This window comes from Falco punctatus, assembly GCF_963210335.1.
Source record: "Falco punctatus genome assembly, chromosome: 2".
Classification (NCBI taxonomy): Eukaryota; Metazoa; Chordata; class Aves; order Falconiformes; family Falconidae; genus Falco; species Falco punctatus.
The window spans coordinates 121229782-121252835 of record NC_137581.1 but is presented as its reverse complement, the minus strand read 5'-3'; the positions used below and the strand labels follow the sequence as shown (position 1 = coordinate 121252835).

Below are 23054 nucleotides of genomic sequence, written 5' to 3'. Positions count from 1 at the left end.
AGCAATGCAATTTAAGTGGTGAGAGTTACGGCTCAAGAACTCCACTGCCTGATACAGTCTCATTTTCAATATTCATGCTGAATCACTGCCAAAATGGGGTGGGGTTTTCTGGTTTTGTAAAAGCAAACCTCAGAGACATTTGGCAACTTTTCAATCCAATTATTATTGAAAATTGTTAACATAATGTAAATAAAGCATATCCATCTCCATTTACATCAGCTGAAAAAGGATGAATCAATCCCATTCAATTGTATTTTTCCACACTTAAAGAGCAATTTAGGGCCATAAAACAAACACAACTCTAAACCTCCAAGTACATGCCCAAGAATCTTTCAGAAGCAAAAAGAATAAGAAATTTGGGTTGTAAGATTTAAGCCAGATATTATATAGAAAAATATATGGAAAGAAAGGAAAGGACCTGAAGAAAACAAACCAAAAAGAAGAGTTCTTTAATCAACTGAAAAGGTGTCCAAAGTCCAAATTAAAATTACTAAATGGACTAAATATAATACTGCCACTGCATAAAGTTGCTTTTGCCAAAGTTACAGAAGAGCACTTTCAGAGTAGAGTATGTGTGAAAGATGACTGGTGACTACAGGGAAATTCTTCCTTCATTGTTACAACGCAACCTAAGACAAGGTAAGTGCCAATCATGGAAAATATTTTCACACACACAGACTCACTTTGTTTACATATTTTATTTCATAACTGTCTAATTTGTCTTTTTGGCACCAAAAATATAAGTTCTCCTGTTCTAGTTGCTTCAGTTCAGCTCATTCAGGTATTCCACCAGCTTACAAAATTAGTATTTATGTTGGCTCACATATCGTATTAGCTGTACTGCTTCACATTCAGAACAAGCCATAGTCTAACCCAAACCTTGGAAAGACATAGGATAAGTCGTGAATATCCTCTCTCTTCTTATCAGTTCCTGGTCCAATTCCCTATGCCAAGCAACAGAATTAACTATAAGTTGGAATGACATTTTAAACAAGAAATTATTGGCAACATTAAGAAGAGTAAAATTTCTCCTCCTTTATGCTCTGAATCCTTTCATCCATAGTCACACAGATGTTGACAGTCAAGAACAGCTTACTTGAACTGTCACTGTCTTGCAAAGGATGTGACAGTAATAAACAAATCCCATCTGCAACACAAATTCATCTTGCTGGACCCCATAAAGTCTCTTGGTACAGGATTTTGAATAGATATAGATCTACGATCAAAATGTGAATCACAAGTAGAAGTAGTCACCTTCTTCCCGGCTTGCCTAAAAGAGGAAATTTCATTTGTTTTCATAGAATCATTTAGGTTGGAAAACACCTTTGAGATCATCAAGACCAACCATTAACCCAGCACTGCCAAGTCCATCCCTAAACCATGTCCCTAAGCATCGCAACTATGTGGTGTTTAAAACACCTCCAGGGATGGTGGCTCCACCACCTCCCTGGGCAGCCTGTTCCAATGACCACCCTTTCAGTGAAGAAACTTTTCCTAATATCTGATGTAAACCTCCCTTGGCGCAACTTGAGGCAGTTTCCTTTTGTCCTGTTGCATGTTACCTGGGACAATCTTCATCCTTAAGTTTTCCTGTCTGTTTTAGTTGAATGGGGTAGAAATTAAGTGATCATATGTGATGGAAAGAAAACAGTATAATGATTCATTTTAGTTACTGAACAGTCTAAATGAATAGCTGCATCAGAAATTAGGAGGAAAAAACCCACCAAAAACTTATTCGTGATTAATAGGCTTTTACATGGCTGCTCCCACTTGCTTCTACTAGAGAAAATGTTCTGGTTTTGAATACTGTCTCCACACCTGCAAATTCCTTCTCCCTAACATGACTTAAAATACAGATCACACTTGTATGTCAAAAAACATCTTTCACTAAAATTCAAGGCTATTAAAAAAATCTGACAAGATTGTCATAGTTGGGCCAAACTATGCCATTAGAAACATGCAGCATAGAAGATATGTGCTCTCAAGTCCAAGATTTCCAAAGCCTGTAAAAACTTCACCAAGGGTGTAATTATTTCAGTGGAAACTTGCCACAGCGAGTAGTAAAAACATGACTGCTATGACAGAACTTCCTCAGCCATTTCAATAAAAAGCAACCGACATGAAGTTCCATTTAACAATTTGCAAGTCACAATCATTTCAGTATAAAAATTATCCAAATTGTAAAAAACATGCAGTTTTGGGGAAATGCAATCTTTTGTTTATAGAGTATGAATTCAGAAATTGCAAGTTTTGTCATCAAAGAACAATTCACTGTTAAAACCAGACCAATGAGCTGCCAAATAAGGGGTAACTTCAGTGCCTGGCTGAGAACATTTTGTTATTTCTCCTTTTCAAACCTTCCTTTCAGAAAAAAAAAATACAATACCAAGCCATCCACAGATATAATTGAAGACACGAGAAAGCAGTAAAATCTAGTCACAACTCATGTGTATCAATCCCCTTGTGGCAGTGACATCGATGCACAAACTTTGCACAGCTGCGCTAGGGCTATGTGTATCAGAAGCTGCAGAACTTCTTCTCCGACTGCAAACATTTAGAGAAAACTTCTCCATAGATTCCTGCAAAAAATGATAGCAGGCAGGCTGAAATGGAGTACAGCCACAGTCACACAGGGGGGAAAGTTACGTTACGCTATTTCTTAGATAGAACACTTCCCATTATCTCTGTGAGGTAAGAATATGAAAAACTCATTGAGTACTGAAGGGCTCTGATATGAAAGTAATACACTATTCCAGTGAAGTGTAATTGGAACGGTCCCAGGAATGCTACTCACAGCTGTGAATGCTTGTTTGGCCTTTCAGCAAGCAGGTGGCACACCCAGTTACACTGGGTGAGAATTTATTTTCATCTAGATTCTCAGCATGTACAAAGACCTGGCAGTATTTCACCGCTTTTATTTTTGATTCTTGTTTGTTTTGGTGAGAGACTTGAAAAGGGTACAATTTATCAGAACAATGTTTATTGAATAGCACTTGCATTCCTATTTACAGCCAATACTAATCAAAAGATTTCAGGGTTCACTTTGCTTCTTTTCCAGCTAGTGCACTATAAAACATTAGAGCACTTTTGTCAAGCTGCATAAAACCTAATCTTTCCCTGTCTCACTAACAGGCAATGTTTCACTCATTAGAAGACACCTCCAAGCAAACCGCCATGGGACTGCAGAGAAATTTTACCTCCTCCCTTTTTACTAGACAACTGAAAGCATAATAAATACCAACAATTTAAACAGAACATGTCATGAGCAGGTGAGGGGTACTGTTCCACACAGAATTAATTGCTGCAATAAAGCCCCACCAAAAAAAACCCAAAAATCTGACCACAGTAAAGAAATAAAGTGCCGTTTTTAAAGTTTGCATTTTTGAAGCTTTCTCTACATTAACAAGCTTTAAGTATTCTTTCACAATATTCTGATTTCACTTGCCTCCACCTATGATGCACACCAGACATGAAATAATGGCAGAAATAAAAGAAGCAAAACCAATCTAATAATTTAAAGGAAGCCACAAGAGTACAATATTAATCCATAGGGCAACCACTATGGTGATTATGATATCTGCAAAATCTAGGTAAAAGATTATGAGCCCGATGCAAAAAGATGTTTCTATCCTTTTTACGTTCAGTTTACATAGGGCTGGCTTTTTAAACTCTATAATGCAAGGCAGCGAAACCGTTTCTTCCTCAGCTTAGAGCTAACCCTTTTATTATGCAAGAAATCAAGTTATGATCACTGTTTTAAAGAAGCCACCCACAGGGGTTTTGGTTTTGAAATTAAGGAAAACTTGCTGGTTGCCCAGAGAAGCAAAATTCTAGGATGGATAGGCAAAATGTAAAGTTTTTATATATCAGTATGAATGACACTGTCTTGCTAAGAATTCCAGTGCTATTTTTCCAATTGTTAACCAAATCTCTTTTTAGCCAGATTCCCAGAAAATGCTCGTACAGTCAAATATTTGCGCACGAACAATTAGAAACTAGAAATCTTATACAGCAGATGGTTTTAGGAGATTTCCAGACTAAGTCGGTTTGTATAAATATCATGGGTTTATTTGGAACCAGATCCAAACCAAAGCGCCAAAAAATTTAATCATTACTATTCTGGTCACACATAACACTAAACAATTAAGCCTTGGAGATATAAGGACATTCCTGGTCTGTGATTTTGTGTTTCCATAGATAAAAGATTATAAAACTTCACTTTGGTGCATAGGAATGAAATCAGACCTTTAAAAAAAGACTGTTAACGTACACATATATTTATTTGTTTATAGTTGACTTCATTAAAAGCATAGCATCCATTTAGTGTTAGAAAGTAATAAAATAAATGGTTTGAACTATGATTTTCCAGATACTGAGTTTCACAAATCAGCACATGAAGTTGATTATATCGTTTCTTTTTTATTGCCAAGTTTACTTTAAAGTAAGATACACCGATGTATATAAAAGGATGGGAAGAATTACATTGCTGATGGCTACTAGTTAAGTTTGCAAAGTGCTTTCTAATTAGTTTTAACTTTTACATGATCACTAACATTCACTTTTTTCACTCATATTTAGTAGACCTACTGAAATTAATTGAAGCATTCGAGGTTGCAAAGAATGAGAGGCTGACCACCAATAAACCTTTCCACGTTTAAAGAAGCTTTTAGCATACATTACTTCCACAGAAGTCAAAAGCATCTGAATCTCAAAAAGTTTATTTGCTGCAGTATGTTTTCCTTAAGGAATTCTGTTAAGTTTAAACGCCATTTTCTATGACATTTGCAACACAAAGTATGATTAAGTTGGCAGCTGCATTGTGACACATATTTGTAGATCGGCACAAAAGTAACTACATTGCATCTACACATGTACGTATCTTTCTGAATTTGGGATTTTAAAATCCCTATTTCTATGTGCTGTACAGCATAAAGAGTAAGTTTGGATTCTTTTCCTTTTTTTTTTTTTCTTTTTTTGTTTTTTAGAGCATGACATACAAATTAAGTAAAATCTGTACTACTTTCAAATATGACATGAGGATATTAAATTATGGGCAGAAAAGATTAAACAGTATAAATGTGAACTTCTTGAAGTTCTTAACTTAGATATTTTTCATTAAAATACTCATACCTTCAGGTTTTAAATTTCTATTTTACATGTATCTGAAAGTGTGGGGGGTTTTCTGTGCAATCCACTCGATAAAGTAAAATACAGCACTCCATCTACAAATCCTGTTTCTGCCTTGCAACATTTTCTGTTTCTTCCCCCAAATGCCCTTCCTAAAGAACTGAAGGTCAAACTCTGCCTTTTTCAACTCCCTGCTCCATTCTGGGTTCTGTGGAGTCGTTCTAACCAAAGGCCAAAAAAAAATGTCTATACTCTCTTTTTCAATACTCAATACAACAGTCTATACTCTTTTTCAGACCTAACCAGACAGTAAACATTGGCCCAGTAAGTTTGTTAGGACAGCTCTGCCCACTATTGTTTGGTTGAACACTGAAAGGCAGAGAGGGCAGAGAGGAAACAGGTCTCTACTCTCGTGTAAACATAAAAAGAGGAACTGAACATGACTGTGCAGCAGGTTATCACGACTCTGCCATCCTCCTTCATCAACTACCTCAAACTAGTGTCAGAAAACAGAAAATGCTGAGAAAGTGAACTCGACATTGTTGGTGGAACCCTTCTGGTGTTAAGTAGTTTTCATCAGTTACATAAAACCAGTCACTTCAGGTTTTTTGGTTTGGGTCTTTTTGCTTTGTTTTGTTTTGCATTCTAGTTCTAAGGCTCTGACCAGAGATGATAGGCACTTCAAAGATGCTTTAAAATTTGCCCTTGCAAAGAACTTTCATCCACAGAAATAGCAGTGATTACCCTTGCTTCCACATGGAATTAGGGTTTGGGGTTATCTTGCAGGAAATAGGTAGCACTCTATTGGCTTATGCTCTTAATCTCTAGAGAGGCAAGAAATCAAAGAATGGTTTGTCAAAAAATGGCATGGGAAGTTTTTCTTCATTGGAGTTTCTTAAAAATCACTTTGTAGGTACAGAAAAACAGTATGTGCCCTCAACAAGCAAGCAAGAACTTCACTGAAGCAATAAAATATACCAATGCTCTTTGAGAACATGGAACCTCTTATTCAAAACTCATTTGCTCACAAAACCAGCTCCTCTAAGGACTATCCCATGGAGGTCAGACTTGCACTAGAGAAAATACTGGCCAACAGATCCATGCTGTTCCAATGGTTTCCATCTTCTTAGGCAGTAACACATTCAACTAACTTGTATTATGCAACATTTGTACAAAGTCCAACATCCATTTGGGAATGGCAAAATCTGAGGCTGAGAACAGTGACTCCATTTCAGGTCATACAGAGTTACATATCTAAAACTTAGTGGAATATTAACCGGCAGAACTGAGTGAAAAGGTCGTAATTGCCACAATACTGCCAAGGTCAAAGACTAGAGGTTAGTCACTACACAACAATCTTGAGGATGATTAACAGTGCATTTCAACACGTCAAAGTAAGGAGAATGTGCCAGATGAAAAAGGATCAAGTAAGGGAAGTAGATTACCCCTGCAATACACAGAAAAGTTGATGAATCTGTTATCTGATTTTAAGTCTTGTACTTTTAGCACAGTCCTAACTTGCTAACAGGCTAATATTTTCTCTTCATTCATTATCAATTACTTAATCATAAACACAAATTAATAATTTTTCTTCTATACACTGACTAAAAATATATTTGAATCCAATCTCTGCTTGGAATTACATAAATACACACTATGGTCATGTGGAAAACTGTCCTCATCATTTAGACAAATCACAAGCATTTTGGTCCAGTAAAGGTAAACAAAATAAAAAGCAGCACTTAAGTGATATTTTTTTCCCCCTTCACTCCTATGCTTGATTGCAAAACAGAAATCTGCTTATGGGTATATACCCATACTTCGATATGGTCGTTTTTAATTTAAGCGGTTTTAAACTAGCTACTCGTAAGTGTCAATGTGTCTTTAGAGTTGAAGTATAGGGAGATACTCAAACATATGACCAATTCAATTCTTGTAGGCAAGTCCTCTTATGGGAGCAAAAGGGAAATACATGGATGGTACTTTAGTACAGCCTGACATTTCACTAAAATGGAGTTACATTAGAAGTAAACATCTGAGAGGAATCAGCTAACTGACTAAACAACACTTAACTAAGGAACAAGATTTTGGGGAGATGCATACCATTAGTTGACACAAAGATATGGTAAAACAAATCTCTCATACTAGATTAGCAAACATAGACAATATATTCTAAACCTAGAAAGACACCAGTAGCACTGCACTAAGTAGAAACATTACATACTATGTTTAAGAGTTTGTTCAAACTTTAAGTCAATGAATGTCCAACAAGAATATTCAGTTACTGAGGAGAAAACCTGATGATGAAGGTATTGTGGTGGATACTATATGCCTTGAATCTCCAGGTAGATTAACACAACATACAGGCTTCTTCTGAAGTGTTCTTCCTTCCCACTGCACCATTGGTGCTGTAACACTGCTGCTGACACAGCACATAGGGAAGGTAAGTTCCATGGTACAACCAGTGCTAAAATTATTATGTGAGGAGAACACGTTACAGGCTCCTCCATGATCAGCTTGTTTCTTCAGTTTCTAACTGTATGAAACTATTTGCTTCTTTCTTTATTGAGAGAGAAAAATTAAACCCTAAACTAACTTTTATTTCTACTGAAAAAAATTCAATTAAATTACATGCTTGGACATTTCCTAATATTCCATAACAATTTCCTAATAAACCTTGATGTTGTTTTTCAATAGTATTTTAAATTCTGGTTGGTGATGAAGATCCAAATTTGTTTATGAGAAATTTTAGATGATTGAAAAAGGGTTAGTTCAAAACTTTTGAGATGTAAGAAAAAGATCATATTGGCTACATGGGATGGCGCTTTTTTTTAATATAATCTGTGTTTGACATCCAGTTTAATAGCATCAACAGAGTTTTAATATTAACATCAAAGTAAGCAGATTCAAGTCTAAATTAGACAGCTACAATTTAGTCAAAAATTTGACAGATAAGGGAAAAAAAGTGTTCTCAATAATGCAAAAACGCTTTAAAAAAAAAGAAAAAAAAAATAGTTGGAAACCAGATGTAGAGGCATCCCAAACATGGGTGCACTAAGTTCCTTCTTGGTTTTACAAAACACTGCTGAGTAGAATGGAGCATCATGATGTACATGAAGACAAAAAAATATTCTTCTGTCATAAAAGGAAAAATACAAAGAGAACACTGAAATGACAGAGCAGGGAAAACATCTGTATTAACAACTTGAATAATCACGGCAGATTAATTCTACTCATCTTCCAAGAGCTGCCTAAAATGTAATGGTGCACTTAACTGAGAAGCTACCAGCACTACGACTGCTCTTGAAACTGCTACTTGGTGAGCCTTCTGGAGCTCCCCACCTACTGTACCACTCATTAAATAATTACAGCAAAACAAAAATGTTATAGTAGAAAAGATCTTCTTTTACTTAAAACAAAAAATTAATGAAAGATGTACTGTATCAATATCAGGAAAGCAATGTAGTGATAAGACCAAACACAAGAAACAAAGATCAAATCACACTAAAACGAGGACCATTCCGCTACCACAGCAGAGCAAGACTTCACTTCTCTTTGGCCATGTTTAAACCTATATATTTCCAACGACTTAACAGTTTCTTTCAGGTGATTCAGATACAAACGAAAGTAGAGCCAAGGCTGTTAGTTTAAGAAGAATAAAAGATCTAGTGTGAAATAGCAAGATTTGTACTTCAGCAGGTAGATGTCTGTCTAAATTTGCACTCAAGACAAGTAAAGACTTGCAAAGCGCTAATTAAGGTAAATGAGAAAACCTACTTCACACTCAGAACTATTGCTTCCAACTTTTTAGTTTCCACTGTCAAACTTATTTCAGCCACACCAAATAACTACATTGAATTAAAGCATTATCATAAAAAATGCTTTCCCGTTACATTACCTGTCACTAGCACAGTTACTTGTTGAGGTCCAGTCATGCTGAGGGTTGACTAGGATGCCCCAAGAAAGGAACACAGAGGTTGGTGTGAGAGTGCCCACTACCAGCTGCAGAGGCTTTTGAGTCTTGCTCCGACCTACATAAGAAACATATAATTGCAATTAGAAATTAGTTTCTCTCTCCTGCATTATGTAAGGGAAAGTATCTGCAGTTGGATAATAAAGTAAATGAAGACCTACATCTCTTTTAAACTTGAAGGAAAAAGTAGAATGGTTCTCTCTCTTTCCACAGTCACTATTTCTAATGTATGATTTACAAAAGGGGACAGAGACAGTGCCTGTGATCTGTTTGTTGGCTTCTTGTTGGGGCAAGTGAAACATCTGCGAGGAAGAGATTGCTTCTCTGAAGCCACTGAACACAGGGAAGAAGTGCAGAACAAAGCTGGCATAAAGGAGGGAGGATGCAGCAGAAGCACAGATTAGAAGACTGTTTTAGAAAGCAAGTATCAGACACACAGTCATCAAAAAAGACTATTTTTTAGGTCCCTTCTGGACTTGCATGGCATATGTTTCAACCTAGGAAGAAACTGGAAGATTTCATTTCCAGTCTTGCAGATCCAGGGTAACCTAAAGGATACTTGCTATTATTTGGCTGGTTGGAGGGAGATTTGTTTACTAAACTTTGTTTCAATTTTGTCTTGCTACAGTTTTTCACTATTCCTCTTTTTTCAGCCAATGTTCCAGTTAAGCCTAGTTTTTGAAAACGAATGGTGGGTGGGTTTGCTATGCTTAGTTTAAGAATAAACTATATGCAGCTTAACTTCACAGCTCTGGCTGTCTTGGGCTGCATCACAGAAGGTGTTACAGAGTTCAGAACATTAGGAAGTCTCTCTTTGCGTGTGACAGAAATAGTAACTTCTTGGCAGGATTCTTAGTAAGACTGCAATTATTTCCGTAGATAATTCATACTTTCTACAGCATTCTTGGTCAAGAGTAAAATAAAACCCATACAAATTCTTTTGCTTTTAACTGTAGGCAGATCTAGGTCAGTGTCTGTATCACCTACTACATTGAAAACATTCAGCTTTTGCATGATATGTAACTTTAGCTTTGCTCTGAATGAAGTAGCACAACTTCCTTGTGAAGAAAGAACTTTCTTTAAAGAAAGTTTAAAAGCTAATAGTTGGAAATGAAGTCATGATCTAGAGCAACTATTTTGAACCTGTATTTTGTGGACTGCTTAAGCCCAAGGAGAACCTTTGGTGTTTGAAATATGATTATTTAAAGGAAGTTCATCTATTTTTTAACATCACATTACATACTTCAAAAATCTAAAGGATCTGTACCTCCTCAAAACGTACAGGTGACCTAATTCCCTAAAAGTTTATAAGCAGCTGATCTACATGTTATATTTTTCACTGTTGCGAAACAGATCTGACTTTCATTTCATGCCTTTTGAACCCTAATACCTCTTTATTAACAAGCCCCAGTGAAAGTGTGATTTGTACTTTCAACCAATGCATGTGTGTGCATTTAGGAATGTTAACCATGTAGGTTTTTACTTTGTATTGATGATGAATATGGTGACACACACACACCCCCAGACAAACAAAACCACTGTCTATCCTTAAGAGGAAGTATCACATGCTTTGAAATACTGTGGAACATACCACACTTCCACAAGGGCAAATGTCCAAACAATTTTCTAGTTTTCTGGCCCAGTTCCTATACTCTTTCCCAACTTTTAAAGAAAAACTTCATCCAGTTGGTCATTCCCCAAACTAACTGGCAAATCTGCTATCTAGAGCAAAATCCCTTTGTTGATCACTTTTTGATGAAACATGGAAAATACGTCAAGTTTTAAGGAAAAGAAAAAACAAGTTCTCATATAACTTGAAATCATCCTGGGTTTTGGGAGAACCTATGTATTGTTTTGATTATGACTCATTATGCCAATTGTTCCCAGTTACAGACTGTAATGATTTATCTGCTGTAAAACCAGGAATTACCTTGGTGATCATCTATATTGACCTATATGAATATAAACCATACAACTCCTCTGTATTAATCCCAGTTTGAACTACAATGTCTCTTCTAGAAATGTAACTAAGTAACTACATGTAAATTAGTACATTTAAAATTGTAGCAATTCAACTCTACCATGATTCTTGGCAATCTGTCCAGTTTAACTGTTCTTACTAAACCAACTTGCCATATATCTAGCTAGCATTAAACCAACAGCTGTTACACCTCTGCCTGCTGGACTTGTTTCACAATCAGTTTCTGTAGACTTTATATAGAAAAAAACTGATAAAGCCCAAATCATACATTGGGCTTTTTTTGGTTTTGTGTTTCTTGAGATATATATATACACACACACGCATATATGTTGCATCTGAAAGGTACATCACTCTTCAAAATCCTTCCAGGGTATAAAACAGGTATACTGTTTTACATCTAGCCAAGAGCAAGAAGAAATTAATCCCAAGCAGTTACCAGGAATTTAAAAAAAAAACAAAAAACTTTTACAAAGATCACAAAATAGTTTGGGTCAGAAGGGACCTTTAAAGGCCGTCTTAACCAACTCCCCCCACAGTGAGCAGGGCCATCTTCAACTAGAGCAGGTAGCTCAGAGCCCCGTCCAGCCCGACCTTGAATGTTTCTAGGGATGGGGCATCTATCAGCTCTCTGGGAAACCTGTGCCAGTGCTTTGCCACCCTCATCGTAAAAAATGTCTTCCTTATATCCAGTCTAAATCTATGCTCTTTTAGTTTAAAACAATTACCCCTTCTCCTATCACAACAGGCCCTACTAAAAAGTTTGTCTCAAACTATAAACATATACAAATATATTATCAGTTTATTCTGTGCAACAGTCCAGTGATCCTGACAGTTGTCTCCATATTAAAGGAACTTAAACCTAACAATATTAACAATATGATTAAGGTCATAATAGGAAGTCTTTGGAATAGATGAGAATCAAATTTAGATTTCTGCTCTGCTATGTATAGTTTAAGCTAGAAACATCCCTTGTTACTTAACTCCTCGCAACAGCAAACTTAGTAGTAGTAGTAGTGATTTACAGATATATGTATAGGTACAGATCTATCCACATGCACACACATACGCACACAAGTTACCATTTTCCAATGAGAAAGAAAGAGCATTAACATGTCCATGGATGAAGGAATCCTTACAGATAGTTTGGGAAAAGTAACTTCAATATACTAGATCATTGTATTTCAAAACATTTACTTTTTTTGCATGCACTTGTGACCTTTTTAAACATCAGAAATCAGTATTCTAAATTTCAATTCTCATTTCTAAGAACTTTTTACAAGACCAGTCTTTAGGTACTACTTCATGTTTTGAACACCACCTGTGATTACTGACTAGGAAATACTGTCCTACATTTCACCTGCCCATGTATGGAATTTGTGCACCCCGGTCAGACACCTGCAGTTACAAATACCTTTTCAGTCAAAACCAGTAAAAGAGTCTTTCTTCCTTTAACTAGTTTAAGAGATGCAGTAACGATAAAATACCTGAACAAGATTTCTTGTTATTTGAAACGCGTGCTGGTCTTACTGAAACCAAATACCGTGGCTCAGCATCTGTAGATGAAGAAAGCAGTAGTTAGTACAGACATACTATTGATTTGAGAAAAGGGTTAACCTATAATTAATAAGAAAATGTCCAATATTCAGTGAATGCTTGACACCTTAGCCAATCTTTGTGATCTTTAAGCATGTTTGCTTTAAGGTTTATTCACCAATCATTCAGAAATATTCTAGCAATTAGCAAAAATAATACACCATGCACAAAGTATTTGGCAATTCTTTTTTTTACTGTGAGACAACAAATATGTGAACATGGCAGGACATACATGTAGCATTTCAATGCACACTTTTCTTGGAAAGTGAAAGGAAACAAAAACCCAGATGAAGAGGAAGACGTGATTGCAAAACAGAAAAGTAAAAAGGTAAAGAAATAAGAGCGCAAAGCCTGAAAAACACAACCAGAGATAGCACTGTTCTGACAGGAGCTGGAGGAACTTTTCCTACAATATTTTCTGTATTCTGTTTCAGGCTATATACCTTTGTTTTCCTGCTGTAAGCAGTTTCTCCATAAAGAGCTGACCTACTGTGAAAAGAATAGCCAAATGTATTGATCATCTAGGAGCATGTACCCCGATAGATTAATACTAAATCATTCAAGATTTGCATGACTTTCTTGTTTGCAGGAAACACCACAATTTCAGACATGCTTAAGTGTCTCCACGTTGATTACTGGCCTATTTTGCAATTAGGTTTACATACTTTTGCCAGAGACATATTATGAGATTTAACTATCAAGTGCTTTGACAGTTTTTAATACTCTTTATGAAAATAAAGTTATTGCTAACATCTAAGAGCAAAAGACTAATATTTGTGTAAAACCCACAAGGGCTGTGACTTTGACTGCAATCTCTGGGTACTGTTACACTAGAAATAATGTTGCACGCAGAAGCAAAGGAACGTTTTGAGTTATATTCTTATTCAAATAAATTCATCTCAGAAAGAAATTGTACTTTCCAGACTTCCTGACATCTACACTTATTTAAATTTTAATCCCTATGCATTGTCTCCCAGGAAAAATGAACCTTTGCAATATATTTTTCAAATCTTCACAGAAAAGAATCTCTCTCCACCTTAACTCCAGTTCAAACTTTTTTGTGCCACCTCCAATAAAAGGTTCAACTGCTTCATTTCAAAAAGCTAACAGAAGAGATCATATTACATTACAAAAACAAACAAACAAACCCAACAACCTTCCAAACACAAGAATTTTTATCTTTCAACTCAATCTTACCTGAATGGCTCAAGTTTCTTTTAAAGTACACAAGAACCACAGCCATTTGTTAGAATGCAGAGTCATCGCTAGCTGGGTGTCAGTTGGGAACCAGCTTGGAAAATTGCTGGAAATACTAGTCTTCATAGGAAATAATGAAATTAAGGACACCAAGTTTTACACAAACTATTAACACATTTCAGAGACATCTGATGAAGTTTGGATGACACAAGCACACATGGTAAGAGGCCGCAAGTTCAGATAGATTCATGTTTCTGGCAGTCAGAGACAAATAACTTCACCCTGTGGCTTAAAATAATAAATGCTTTGATTAAAACAATGTTGAGATGGTGATTTCAGTTTGGGGAATTAATCTTTAGAAAGATTTTCCCTTACTCTTGACACCAGATGTCAGAGATTTCTGCTCCTCCTAATTATTTAAAACCAAGTTCTGGTCTCACTGAACTGCAAACTAGAAAAGAAGTTAGAGGAGCTTCTGAAGATATATATCCGTGGGCAGAGTTTGGTTCACTATACAGTGATCAAAACTGATTTAGCTGCATTTTCTTTTAAAAAGGATTACTTTATGTAAAATTCTTACTCTAGTTCAGATATATTTATCTTAATCTATATCTATGGATGAGAGACTGAATGTCCTGCATCTCAGTGTAACAGATACCTTGAAGCCTACCAATTAAACAAAACCACTGAGAAATTATTCAATTTTTTCTTGCATCCAGATTCCTGTAAGGAGAGAGGAAGGAAAACCAGTACTGAGTAAATCACAAGTTTGCTGTGCTACTTCAAAAGCTGCACTGATGTGGGGAAAACTACTCTCAACAACTTCACTGATTCTATGCATCTAAGTCACTGGAAACCCAACCTAACTTTAATTGTTTAATTATTGTTTTTAAATGGGTTTCAGCTGCACCCAATATAAACATAACTAGGATGAGCATCGAAAACAGCTGCTCAAAGCAGTGCGGAAAAAAGAAAGTTAAAAAGAAAGAGCAACCCCAAAGTGTAAATCTCTCTTCATTTACAAATAATGGTTTTCAATATTTAGGGTGGCACACAGTTCTTTGGGTATCTGTGCAATCATCTGGACATTCGTACTGAGATCTAAAACTAGAAATGTGACACTAAAAAATAATTTGTTTTCCCTGTACTGTAATTCCAGTTTTCTATTGTGCATTCATGCCCACTTGAGACTGTTTTAACTCTCACAAAGTATTAAGCCACTTTACCTTCAACAAAATTAGTTTCAAGCATCACCTTGTAAGTTCATGAACTACAAAGTCAAGTCTTCAAAACTGAAAAAATGTATGTTTTAATCAACAAAATTGCCCCAAGATCGTGAAAGAAAGATATCCAAATTGTTTGAAATAGCTAGTTTTGCCCTGCTCCATCAATGGAAAAATTAATTCTGGCTGAAGTATGAAATGACATACATAGCAGTATAGAAATAGATTATCTGTTAAATGAAATGTGCTAATAAACAAAGATTTTATCTAAATGTCTGCCTGCACATGTCAAAGCTACAAAACCTGGTATCTATAAGGAATCATTAGTTCTGACAGGTATTTTTGTTCTGTAACAAAGTGGTCTCAGCAGGAATCTTTTGTGTTGGATGCTGTTCATTATGCTTTTTCGTGGATTTAGTAAATGTTGCCTTAATAAGGAATAGGACACTTAATAAAGAATAGGAATATAATAAGGAATAGTTTCCAGAGAACTCACAGCTCTTCTAAATCTAACACCATCTAAAAAAGGAAGTTATTTAGGAAAAGGGGCTAAGACTAGATGCTGGGAGAGCTCTGCTATAGAACAGGCAGGTTTGAAAAGTCCTACTTGTCTGGTTGCGAACCACTGAATTGAAGACAGTACTATGACCATTTTAACTAAAATCAGACTTTGAAATTATAATTACGTTCAATACCTGGGATACAACACCAAAATTCTGTTCTGAACTTAACTAAAAACATATCTTAATTTAGAAATAAGATTTGCCATTCCTGTGCAGAACCACCCATGCTGCTATATAGGTGTTAAGAACACAGCAACTGTAGTTTAACTGAAATTCATCTGTTTGATGCGCAGTGTCAAGTCATTATGCATGGACTGAAGAACACAGGCCTTGAAATGCTTCTATTCTGGACAGAAATACATTCAATATCCAATAAAATGGAAACCAAGAAGGGCGGATAGCTTACTTAATCTCACATAATGACCTCTGATTCAGGTTTAGAAATGGGAGTCTTCTACTGCAATTTAACATTTCTCTCATTCAGTTCAGAAGACTGCTAAGTTTTCACACTGACTCAGTCCTCTTGCTGAGAAATACATGTGTCATACTCACAACATGGAAATCATCTGATGCTACTACAACTCAATTCATTTTTAGGGGCTTAAAACATTGCCTCACCCATGTATTAAACTCTATCAAGTTGCAAGAACTACTTATGATCATTTGGTGTTCCTTTACGATACCTATACATGCATAATCCACTGTACAGATCCACGTCTATAAGAAGCAGGAAACTTGGGGAGAGATTAGTAACACAGGAGGAGAAAAAGAAAATGCTGTGAAATATCCAAATCTAAATAAAACTGTAATTTAGCTTGTGCTAATTAATATTAATGCTTAAGGTATAATCTGACTGCTGAAATAAGAGGTAGGCAGCAGAAAGGTGACTGTCAGACCCATAAAAATATGGTGTTCTGACTCTGTCATCATGATTCACAGGTTAGATCAACTATTTACACTCAAATATATTTAAAAAGAGAAGTGCATTTCCAAAATAAAATGACGTCAAGTAAAAGCAAATCAAATCACAGAGTACAGACAATTCTGTTTACAGCTGAATATTTCTTATTTTGTATGAACCGTGTTTATTAAGAAAATGATAATTATATAATTAAGGTTGATGTTCAAATATCTGGACACAGATCTATGAATCCAACATCTGTCCCCTGAAAGCATTTTAACATACATCAATATATAATGGCGATACATACGACACAGATGTAAAATAGATCTGTCTATCTCTCATCTTGTAAGGATCCAGCATCTCATAACTGAAGGATCCATACAGCACAATGCAAACTTTAACAAATTCAGTTTAAAATACATTTGCAGATTTGCTATGAAAATCTCAGTGGTTCCTTGATGCTTAATGCATTCTTGAAGGGCTGCTACTATAAGACTAACATAATAAATCCACTTGTTTGAGCCTGTAACTGCCTAATTCCCTTTATTAAGGCTGGAATGACAAATGTGGTGGCTAAGAGCTCCTTTCAGCTGACACACAACTACTTCTTTATAAACCCCTTGAAGTTGCAGATCAGAAATAGTGTCCAAATAGTGACCACCTTCATTTCGTCAGCCCCAAAGTACTACAGGAAAATGCCAAAATATATCAGAAAGGTGCTAGTCAACAAATCCATGCCTAATTCTCAGTGTTATAATTCCCCAACCACAGTTGTTTTGACAATTCCACTGAGAGCTGCCAATATGATTTCCAAATTGCTCTTTCAAGTTTAAAAATCCACAGCTGAATAAAGCAATGCCACTTTGGACCAAAGCACAACACTCCTGCAGGCATGTACGCTGAACCAAATGAATTTTGAAGCAGGAGGGAAGGCTAGTTACACACCTGAGACACAAGTATTTGTAAAGCAATGGCATTTATATCTACAGCGTTTGATACATACAATAGACACGCATCATTATGCATTCAGTATGGTTTCTTACACCCTCCCCTCCTACTTCTCAAAAATATTTGACCGAAGCATTCAGTCATCTTGTTTTAGCTTGTACACATCAAGGTTACTATTGCTTAATGAACCATCACTAATTAGGTAAAATAGTTTTCTGAACTGCTTCAGTTAGTCAGTATTTTTTTATCCAGACAGCCTAAAAGACACACACACACTACATGTACACACAGGTATGTCTACAACTTAACTACAGAAGAAATATTTCAAAGACTGCAAAGTTGCATATTAGTAAACTAGCAATCTGGTGTCATTAGAAAAAAACGCACTACTGTTTGACTAAGATTCTGTATAAAATTATTAAAAGAAAAAAAAACCACCTTCTAAAATCCACCGTAACAACTTCAGGAGACAACCAGAATGTAACAAAATTACATGCCACTGACATAGCAAACTAATACAGGTAAGAGAACGTTTACTTCCATATGCCATGAGCTAGGCTATCAAATCAGTGTCTGCAGGCAACTAACAAGCACTGCAAAACGCTAGCAAATTCTGTTTCTGTTTAAGCGCACTATTTTGATTCAGTTCAGGGCTCAGCCAATGCAGAAACACAGCTGAATAAGAATGAGCTGACTAAAGAACTTAGAATAAATTTTAAAATAAAGTGTTACAGGGCATTATTAGAATTAATAGACCAGCAGATTCAGAAATCAAATCAAAGTAATTTTTAGCTTCAAGCTGCAATTTGCTAATCTGAATTTAGGGATTCTTAAGGTTTTGCTATGGGATGTTTTTAAGGGCAAAGGCCAAAGATGGAGAAAGGGAAAAATCAAAAGCGTTGTGTTGTAACAAGCATAGGAAACAACAGGGAAAGGGGATAATGGGGCTGGTGTGAATGAACCTGCTGCTCGTCAGTAGAGTTGTCCAGCTGAAGGTGCAGCTGCTGACCTCCTCACGGTCCTCCAGTCCTCTAGGCTAAGCTAACATTAGCAGTAAGAATCTGAGGTATTTTGGTAAGTTATTAGGAAGTGACTTCTGAATTTTAACGTTCACATTACTTGGCATCTTGAAAACCATGTGATTAATGTATCTGCACATTTCTGGTTACTGACCAGATATAAGAAATTGCACAGCAAGATCTTTTAGCTAAGCACTGCTCTAGCACACATCCCTGAAAAACACTTTTTAAAATATGTTCAAAATGGTACTAGGATGACTTTTTTTTTTGAGAGTGCGAGATATGCAAAATTCACCCATCACTTCTGGTTGCTGTAAAGCCGGATTGCCAATACATTCTCTTTCACAGTCTGGTTCAGATAGAGGAAAGGCTGAAGCATGGCCCAATTCTGAGCTGGTTTTACAAACTGAAAAAGAAATTAATTTTGTTCACTTTGTTAGCTAATTGCTGTTCATTCTTGCAAAATTTTCCTGTCTCTACTTGATTTCTTGGGTTCCTTCAACAGTATCAACAAATTTAAGGAGACTGACTTGCAATACTCTTAACAAAGTTAGAAAAAAAACAGCACAAATTTCTCAAGGAAATATTGTTTCTTTACATGAAGACTGAACTCCATGATTTAGGACTGATTTAGATAAAGGTTTAAGTCAAACTCAGATTTTTTGGATGGGTCTATGTACCTTATTTACTACCCTAGCTGAATTTGTATTTTGGTATCTTTTGACACAGTCTGAATAGCTTCCATGACCAATAATAAAGTTGCTTACTGTCATGTAACCTCACAAAGTACACTCAGCAAAACCACATGTATCCTAATAAAGAGGCATACTTCCCTGAACCGAACGATGATACAGCCTCATCACTGTTGTTTACCCTTCACTGTGATTCAAATTCATCTATCTAGCTACGCACAAAGCTGCTCAAGAGTCTGATGCCAGCATGAGCTCATTACACGTTCAGGAAATCCAGCAGAACCCTTTTCTTGTGCATGCCCTCTGCAGTTGTTCCCAATTCACGGATAAAGTTACGCATCTGCTTGCTCATTTATATTAGTTGCAAAAGAAACGAAAACACGTATTTTAAGGTAAGAATCACTGCAGTGAGGTGTTGAATAGTTTAATAGATGAAATGTAGGTTGGATGTCATACTTTCTACAGAGCCGTACAGCTCTGCTGGAAATCCTAGGAAAGATCATGTCCTTACTGATTTCTTTTAAAATATATACACATGTAATTTCATAAATTAATAAATCTGCTGACTTCAAGTTTATTATTAACAGGGTCTTCAGAGGTGTGTGACCCAGCAGAAAAACTGACAATAAATGTCATCTTAATCAACAGTGAGAGGGTTGGAAATGTAGAAGTCACGGGCCTTAGATAGATAGATATATTATTGTATATATTGTGTCATTTATTTAATAAGTTAATCGTTGCTTCATTCCCCATACTCCAGTTCCAATTTCAGACAATTACTCCAAACAGAATACCAACTATGCTGCTCCATTAACAAAAGCAAACATACAGAGCTAAATCAAGCAAATGTCTGCAAGGCACTTAATTCTGATGTGTAGACCTATACTGTTTGTTAGAAAGGACATATTAAAGCATTGCTGCATTTTAGGGAGGAAATCATGACTGACTTATAGGCAAATTCTGTTTGTTTTCTTACATTGACCTAACTACTAAATTAAGGAAATATATTTTTTTTCTTTGAGGAGGGTCTACAGTTGATGGCATATCTGCATCATTTTCAGTTACTAATCCTGACAGAATAGACAATTTTAATACTACTAAGACAAGATCCAGTTTTGTCTAAATACACAGATTTCACTCTCCTGGATCTAGTCAGCCTCAATAAAGCAATATTCCTTAATCCATTGGGAAAAAAATGGTAACTAACAGATGCTTTTTAAATATCCATTTCTAATCTAATTCGTCTATCAAACCAATTTAAGGTTGTGACTGAAGTTCCTGAATTGACTGGGAAAGGTATTCTTTTTCCATGAACCACTAAAAGTGACAGGAGAGGAGGAAGCATTAAACTGTATTACTCTTGGTCTAAATAGCCCACCATGTCTTTACACATTTAGGAATCACTCCCCTCACATCCTGTTCAGTAAAAGTCACAACCATCCACTGTTCAGTGTAGCCTGTAAAGTTCATCTGCTTTCTGTAAAAGTCAGAAAGCCAAATCACAAGAGGACCAAGAAGGAGTTCTCAGGGTGAAAGTGAGTATTTTTGTATAAACCTAGTTGTTCTGAATGTGGAAAAATGTGTGGAACCTACTGGAAACCTTTCACAAAGTGTACAGTGGCACATCAATCACTAGAATATCTAGAACATGGAATAGACAATTTTTAGTGTGAAATTTTAAGATTATATTGTTTTAATATGAAGATAGCATACTAGGCCAACTTCATCATATATGTACGAGGAGCACAAAGATAATGTAAGATTTTTCAACAATAGCCTCCAGGGATTTGTATCTTTGGAAAGTATCTTGAGAGTATTTTTATTGTCCCTCTACAACATCTTATTTTTTCTAACAACCACATAAAGCATGTGCTGAGCCAAGTTCTCTGGCTGCCAGAATAAAACCTAGCCATTGTTCCTAAAACTGAACACCTACCTGCAATTCCTCTAGTTTGTGCCAGCAGCCAGTCCCTGAAACTGTGGGGCGTGTTAACTATCACCACTGTCTTCATTTCACCTCTGTCACACAAGTCACTCTAAGATAAAGCCAAAATAACAACTGATGCTTTTTGCTTTAGCTCACATTCCGGACACACTCAAAAAGTACAGTCAAAGCTGCAGTTTAATGTGGCATTTAATATTAATGAAAAGGGAAAGATTATGTACTCTGCTTCCAAACTCCAATAAACAAGTCCACAAAGGATATAACCTAACCCTAAGTTTCTTAACTAAAAACCAGCTCCAATAAATTTACTGTCAAGTGCCTTAAATAAATGCTTGCAACTTGAAGTACATATTGCTGTTAGCTTCTTTTATCCTTCTCCTTTCAAAGGTGACATCTTAGAAGTTGGAAATGCTAGTCTTTTTATCTGTATGATGTTGCATTTTTAGTTACTGGACACTCAGAAGCCACAATCATAGATTCGTTGTCACTACGAAACTGATTGACACCCTCTATCAGCCAAGTGAGATAAAAGTTGAAGTTATTCTCCTTTAAAATAATTATGAAGGAAAAGGAGAGTATTTCCTCACACTTTTGCTCTTCTGTCTCTAGCTACACGAGAGAAAATGTGTCCATTTCACTACAGGTTATATGCATCAAGCTGTTTCTCATCTTCTGTGTTCATTACTACAAGATTTTGATTGCTTAATGGTAAAGTTTAATGAATACACAGGTGGGTAGCACTCTGATGCACTGCAGAACTGACAAAAGGTGTCTACATAGTTTACAGCCTTTAGCTATTGACATTAAAGTTACGAAATACCAAAATCCTTTATATTCCAGGTTACGTTCAGCTTTCTGTTTTCACAGAGTTTCAGAAAGCATCAGGTATTAAAGTTGCTATTAAATAGGAAGTGCAAATGATCTACACATGACATTACATTCAGTAATATTTCCTCTTTCCAAGGATCTCAACAGCACCTAAAAAATATTAATTCTCACTACTCCTGCAATACATCTACACAGGTATTACTTATGCCCAAATCACAGTATTCCATACAAAATCCTATATATTATTCTTAGTAAACCGATTCAAAAGTTACACATGGCATAAACTAAGTAATTCAGACACAGCTTAAGTGACAGTTATGAACTCAAACACTGGATTGGTGATAGAATTACGGAGTGATCCCAGGAGTATGAACTCATGAAAGTTAACCTTTGCCACAATGATCTAGTCTCTAATGAAAGTCTCTAATACCTTATTTTTTCTAAGATCTTATTTTTTCTTTTCTGCAGCTTTCAGCCTGGAGCAGACCCACAGCATTGACCTAACTGACCACATCAAAAAGATGGTAATTATTAACTTCTATGCTTCTGCATCCTTTCTTCCCCCTTGTTTTACACCAAGATCACTGGCATTACAATAATGAGGGTAGCCCAGATTCATTTCAGGCTAGAAAAGATTAAAGAAAGCAAAAAGAAAATCCTCAGAGATTGAACAGATTTCTTAAAAGTTCAAATCCTGGTAAGTCAATGTTTTTATCATTTATTAGGCAATTCTAACTAATCCAGTTCTACTATTTTGCTGTCCTGCTCATACTGACATAATCCTAAATCAAAGGGACAACCAAATTCCCTTCTTCATCCCTATCCCAGACAACAGGACATCATGTTCTTGATGTGTTTTTTTCTCTTCCATAACCCAGCTCATGGGATTCCATCCGTAACTTCTGACAGAAGTTACAGGTTGTTCTATAACACGTAGAACTGGAATAGGCCCCTGCCAGAAAAGGCATCATTTCGATACAAATGTTTCTAGCAGACAGAATCAACCTCACAGTTCTCAAAACTGTTTCACTGTTTCTTGCACTATTTTTTAAAAACATGCA

General features: G+C 36.0%; 1 protein-coding gene across 1 annotated transcript in view; it reads right to left on the bottom strand.

Moving 5' to 3' along the window:
- The window catches only part of ABI3BP (ABI family member 3 binding protein), a 157542-nt gene that overhangs the window by 115267 nt on the left and 19221 nt on the right, over nucleotides 1-23054 (bottom strand). Inside the window, exons 2-3 of the mRNA XM_080375959.1 lie at nucleotides 12566-12634; nucleotides 9026-9158 (exon numbers count right to left, since the gene is read on the bottom strand). Coding sequence (XP_080232085.1) covers nucleotides 9026-9158; nucleotides 12566-12634 — 202 coding nt within the window. The remainder of the gene's footprint in view (nucleotides 1-9025; nucleotides 9159-12565; nucleotides 12635-23054) is intronic.